We start from the raw sequence: 6,383 nt of genomic DNA, 5'->3' as shown, positions 1-6,383 counted from the left end.
CACACACACACACACACACACACACACACACACACACACACACACACACACACACACAAAATAAAATCTTACACTCTTGTGACTATTCATGTTTTGTCAGTCGCCGTAACTTTAAATTTTTCTCTTTGCCTGTTCAGGAGGATGAAAGGGAGGAGAGCATGGACCTCGGCAGCAGCAGCATCCCTCTCCACCACCCGCTGCTTCCATCTTCCAGCCAGTGCGAGGAAGACCCCCAGGCTATCTTAGACGAGCACCTTTCCCGTGTGCTAAAGACCCCCGGCTGCCAGTCACCAGGCGTGGTTCGGCACTCGCCTCGTTCTCGCTCCCCAGAGCGGACAGGTGCCTTTCTGTCATCCGGGCCCTTTTTCGGTGCTTATCACGGGGCCTCCAAGGTCCTCCTGACGAGCAGGCAGTCCACAAAGCACATCCACCACCACTACATCCACCATCACCACGCTGGGCCGAAGACCAAGGAGCAGATCGAGACGGAYGCGGCTCAGCGTGTGCAGTGCCTCTGCCCTCAAGGGGGCGCCAGTTATTCCAGCTTCACACCTGCGTGAGTACAACCTCCAAGCGGCGCCTCCATGTTTCAAAGCCGCCCCYCCTCCTGTCCTAACCATGTCCGTCCTCTTCCAGCCGCTGCAGCACTTTGTCCAGACGGCCGGCCAAGGCCTGTGATGAGGACACGTCTTCATCGTGCCTTCCCCAGGTTTCCACCGACCGCTCTCAGAATGTTTGGCAGTGGATCTTAGAGAGCGAGAGGCAGGGAAAGCACAAGCCACACAGGCAAGTGGCTATCAGCGAACTCCACAGCGCCGTTTCGTCTCTTACTGTGCTGACCTCTCTTTTGTTTTTATTTTTAAATCTCAACAGCGCTCAAGGCCTAAAGAAGTCCAGCCCGCTTGACTCCAAGATTCTGCCTGCTCGAACCAACACCTCTTGGGGTGGAGGGGGCATCTGCAACGGCACTCACCTTCGTGGCCATCACCCAGGCCACCCTTTCATCCAGGACCCAGCCATGCCACCCTTACCCCCACCCAACACCCTGGCACAGTTGGAGGAGGCCTGTCGAAGACTAGAAGAGGTTTCTAAGCCACCAAAGCCAAAGTAAGAAGCTCAAAGCTTAAAACAAATCTGTGTTTAACTGCAGTGTAAGTGATGTCTCTTCAGATTATTGATGAGTTGTTCCTGTTTTTGTTCAACAGGCACTCGACAGCAGCGAGCAGCCTTCAGAGGGACAGGAGCCATCCAGGTGCTGGAGTCAGCGTTGGCAGCTCTCTGACCACCTCTGATGAGTAAGCATTGTTTTTATTTCATGCTCRGTTGTTTTCCACTTTCATAAATTCAGTTCCTCGCTCAGCTTTCCTCAGATTTGCCTCCCGCTCCAGGCCTTCACCTTTTTTCCTTCCAGATTTCCTCACTTCCTTTTAAAGAGGGGAAAAATGAGTCAGCTTAGTGAAGTCTTGAACTCTCTCTTTTTTAATTAATTTAAATTGAAGCGTGCGCTCGTTCCTAATGTTCACCTCGTCTTTGTTCTAAAGCAAATCACATATGTGTCAAGTAATCATCTGTCATTAGAAATGAGTCACATTAAATGTTTAATACTGTTTGACCTCTTTCTTTTTGACGTGCTCAGAATTGTGTCTCACTGGYCTGTAAATGTTGAAGACTTGTTGGCTTCGTAAGGATTCTCCAAAGTGTCTCAAAACATTCGGTGGTTCTCAGTTTCCTCACAGAGGCTAGTTGTCCTGTCACACGAGTTTTGAACCGTTTCTAAAAATTCCTACAACAAATTTTCTTTCAGTCAGGACAGAGTCGTTGCAGGCGTCTGACTCTTCTCAATTAGGGCTGTGTTTTGGCAAGAATTTGGTGATACAATACAAATTATAACACAGGGGTCACGATACGATATGTCGCGATGTATTATACTTAGGACTGTGCGGTATATGTGGTAGATGGTAGAAACGGTAACGGTTGGCCTATGGTAGAAATTTATACTCTACCGTCCTATCGTCATTACATCATCGCACCTGTGTCAACAGGGCTGTGAGTGCAGAGACACCTGAGCAGGAGTTCGAAATATAATGAAGAAATTCTAGCATTTTAAAACACGTATAGAGAGAATAAATCCTCAAAATATTCTCCTCCCGCTGTAGGAAAAGTTACATTGTGTCACGGGATCTTTTCCTCCCTCCCTCTCGCTGCACGTCACGCAGAGCGAAGCTTTAACAACTGTAGTTTTTCACACCAATTGTCGGAGAAAAAAACTTGTTTTTTATGTATTGTTACCCACAGAGATTATTTTTAAAAAAAGACGTGGAAGTTCGTTCAGTCGTAAATTCATCTTGCTAATGTAAAGTCTGCTCTGATGATGATGATGATGATGATGATGAAGATGAAGATGAAGATGAGCGCGCAGCAGAGCAGCAGCTGATAAATTCAGCAGGGAGAAGCTCATTGTTTGGCAGGCAGATATTAAAGCAAAAACGTTGGGTTTAATTAAGATTACATTTTTCTGCAAAAAAATACTCTAAAAATTACATTATCTTAACTTTTTATGATAATTTTCTACCGCGATATGTACCGTTACCGTGAAGGGGGTTCAATTTATACCGTGATGAATTTGAGGTCATACCGCCCAGCCCTAATTGTAATGTAAGCAAGGTGATATGTGGCCATTTTTATCTCCAAAAATTCTAATTTAAAAAAACTATTTTGTGTGTATCTTATATGTTTCATTTGGTCACTTCAGTACTGTCCCACGGGGACCCCCTTCAGCTCGGGTTGCGGTAAATACCTGCCTGCCTTCAGTAAAATGACGGCTGATTGCAGGATCCAGTCGGGAGAAAGAGCTTCCTGTACGGGGTGCCCGGCTAAAACAGGACAGTTGGCAACTCGAACTCAACTTAGAAGGCAGCYGGTGTCGCTCTAATCCTTTCAGATTTTGCCATTGATACTTCAGTGCTAACGTTTACTCACAGTGCTAATGTTRGAGTTAGCGCTAGCGGAGGAGCCAAATGGCGGGCTGAATGCTGCAAACTAGTGGCCGGAGACTAAACTGCAACACAAAATTAACCTTGAAAGTTTACATTCTGAACATTAATATAAAATAGATACTGGCCTTTAGAGAATCAATACAGTATCAGAAAATGGAATATCGAGAGATTTCAGCATATCGATATTTTCTTCTCACAGCCCAGTGAACTACTTACTTACTTTTCTCTGATCCTCCTTTGCTTCTGTAATTATTCAGATTCTTAAGAATCAGACTCGGATTATTAAACTTTGTTTTTTAATTTAAATCTTCAGGTCTAAGGAGCTGGTGGTCACCTACTTCTTCTGTGGTGAAGAAATCCCTTATCGCAGCATGATGAAGACCCACTGCCTCACCCTGGGTCACTTCAAGGAACAGCTCAGCAAAAAAGGCAACTACCGGTATGTTTGAATTTGGTTTTCTATAAATCTTCCCTCGTTCATATAGAGCTGCTGGGTGACATAATTACACCAGATCAACAAGTGTTTCTAACTGTACATAAGTGTCCTGATGTTTGACTAGAAAAGACGGTGGAGCTGTTGCATTCAGAGCTTATAGAAACGAGGAGAAAGGCGGTTCTGGAGTGAATTTTCTTCCCACATCTGGTACTGATTTCCATGCAAAGGCAGCCCTAATAAATATGGCTTTGAAGCATTGGGCTATTTTATTTTGTGTCCAWAGAGCACTGCGATGCCTTCAAATTCCTTCTCCACACTGTTGCATCAGARGCCTGAGTGGAGCGCTGCGAGCACCTTGTTCTGTTAACAGTCCAGCAGTAATACAGCGAGGGCAAATTCCTCAAATCAACTCACTGGTTCTTAAATACAAGTGCCAAAAAAGCTTTTCTCTTTGGGATAACTTCTCAGTGATGAGTGTGTTGTATGCCGTCAGCTTAATCTTGTCCATGACATCAACATCAGGGCACATCTGCTTGTTGGGCAACACAGAGAAGAAGGCCCACAAACAAACCTCAGCTCCCCCAGCTATCTCATAACTCTTCAGTGAGCTTGTGAGAATGGAGGAGTGGGTGGGGGGTGGGGGTCTGGCTTCAATGGCAGCAGAATGTGTGGAGTTGGTTAATTTGGACATGGCAGCGGTTCAGCAGAAAACAGTACTCCGCAGCTCTGCCAGACTATATTGGTGCCAGATGTTGTGAGGAGAGAAAAATCCTGCAACATGAAACATGTTCCAGTGGAAAGACTCCTTCTGTCGCTCCGTCTCTGCAACAAAGTGATGACTTTGAACTATTTGTGAGGAAAAATGTAGGGTTTTTTTTTTTTCAGAAGAAAATAAAAACAATAAATTAGATTGTTTTATTTAATTTAGTGAGAAATAAAACAAATATAACTAAACTGGTTTGAGTGGCGCTCAGCAGAAAAAGCGTGATTTTTTCCCCGTTCTTCAGCTGCGATGAAGCAAAGCTTCTTGTTCATTTGTCTGATTACAATCAGCAGGGAAAAGAAGGCTGGATGTGTATATTTTTGTACGCCCTTCTGTACATGTGTTGTTTGAATGACTTTAAGCTGAGCTCATAAAACACCCCCCCCCTTTTTTTAAATTCTTTTTATGTTCTAAACACAGGCACACATGGACAAAATGAGGCATTTTTCCATTACAAAGCTTATCATTAAAGCCCCTCCTGCTGGTCCTCGTGCTGCGTTTAAAGCAGGGAGTAGAAATCATTAGGAACTCCAGGAGACTGCGCAGTCACTGGGACCCACTGGGAGTTATCTCTGCTTGGGAGCTAACTAGGGGACCTGTGACCTACAGGAAGCTGAGGACGAYCCTTTTGTTGCACCTTACAGCCGAGTCGTGTTTGTCCTGCATTTTCCTGCTGATTGGAAAGCTGCACYTTTGTGAGGATCTTGGTGATGAGGCAGGCAGGCGGCAGAGCGTGACCTCAGACCGTCAGGCACCTAAAATGTCAACCTGTGTGACATAAAGGCTCCTCGTTTGACAGCTGGACCAATTAGAAACCAGTGGACACAGAAAGGGTGGGAGCACAATGGGGTTCAGGGGGAGAGGTGATTAAACTGTCTCTAATTAACCCTTCGACTTTAATCAGACCTCGAAATTTAGATRATGGATGAACTCTGAAGCAGGAGGGTTTTTTATTAAAACATTGGAATCAATCAGAACAAAGTGACCACACTATTTAAAACAGCCCAAAGTATTATTTGCAGTTTAAWGCCAGAGAGAATAACAGTTTGAAGCTGTCAAACCCACTGAGCTCAGCTCTGTAGGTGCAGCAGGGCCATGTGGAGRCAGGATCTATTTGTTGAAGAGGCGGCATCGAGGTGGCACTGAGGCTTCCTATGTGGACAAGTGAGAATGATGATGAGCTGCACTTCATCTCCTCTAACCACAACCCCCCCTCTCTGTTCTCATGTCTCCTCAGGTACTACTTCAAGAAGGCAAGCGATGAGTTTGAGTGCGGCGCGGTGTTTGAGGAGGTTCTGGAGGACTCCACGGTGTTGCCCATGTACGAGGGCAAGGTCCTGGGCAAGGTGGAGAGGATGGACTAAAGAGCACAAACAACCTGCCCCCCTGCCCCCCACCCAAACTAAAGCTAAACATTTCCTAAAAACTTGAGCGACAGACTGAGAGTAAAAAAAAAACACTCTGGACTCTTTTTTTTAATCTATTTCTTAATATTAAGCTAAACAGAGTTAATATATCCAGCACAAGAGGAGTGATTGAAGGAAGACGAGCCAATGAAGTATGCCGAACTCAGAGGAGGTGCCCCCCTCCCCCCTCCCTGACTCTCTCAACCGATCAGCCTTAGAAACAGGAGGGAACGAAACTTTGAAGACCACCCCGAGAACCMGAGTCCAGGGGGAGGGGAGACCCCCGACTCCGCTTAACGATAACCACTGAAGACTGTTGAGACGAAAGACTGATGGTGCAGCGAGCGAGACAACCCTAACATTACTCCGCCCACTTCGCCTGTACGTGTGCATATACATACATGCATATATGTATATATACATGTATTATATATAGATGCTTTTGTCTTGAGTTGAAAGTTTTTATTTAGTATTTATTGAAACAGAAAAACCCTTTCCTCTCRTTCCTGCACCCTGAGTCTTCTAAAACCTGTGACCCGCCCCCCTCTTCCTGTTTCCAGCCAATGGGCAAGCTGCTTTGAATGTTGGGAGAAAGCTGTGGGGAAAGTTTTTCTGTTGAAACACAAGCCTAACTCCTCCTGTAGCCTTGCTGCCACGGCTGACCCAAACTAATGGTTTTGGTGTGGGTTCTGCCCAAAGCTCTCCATTATTTTAATGGTCAGTCCCAGTTTTATATGCTGCTGGTAGTTTGTTACATTTGTCCCACCAGGATCCCACCACCC

General features: G+C 45.6%; 1 protein-coding gene across 1 annotated transcript in view; it reads left to right on the top strand.

The window, feature by feature from the left end:
- The window catches only part of LOC106524605 (axin-2), a gene marked incomplete at its 5' end in the record, with an annotated part of 52,509 nt that extends 46,473 nt beyond the window's left edge, over nt 1–6,036 (top strand). The window contains 6 exon segments of the mRNA XM_014018472.1: nt 138–556; nt 637–786; nt 874–1,107; nt 1,206–1,295; nt 3,310–3,435; nt 5,433–6,036. Of these exon segments, the coding sequence (XP_013873926.1) occupies nt 138–556; nt 637–786; nt 874–1,107; nt 1,206–1,295; nt 3,310–3,435; nt 5,433–5,559 (1,146 nt within the window). The 3' untranslated portion in view covers nt 5,560–6,036.
- Between the last annotated feature and the right edge of the window lie 347 nt (nt 6,037–6,383).

This window comes from Austrofundulus limnaeus, unplaced genomic scaffold (genome assembly GCF_001266775.1).
Source record: "Austrofundulus limnaeus strain Quisiro unplaced genomic scaffold, Austrofundulus_limnaeus-1.0 Scaffold194, whole genome shotgun sequence".
Classification (NCBI taxonomy): Eukaryota; Metazoa; Chordata; class Actinopteri; order Cyprinodontiformes; family Rivulidae; genus Austrofundulus; species Austrofundulus limnaeus.
Note: the sequence above shows the minus strand (reverse complement) of the source record. Positions and strands in the feature narration are given on the sequence as shown.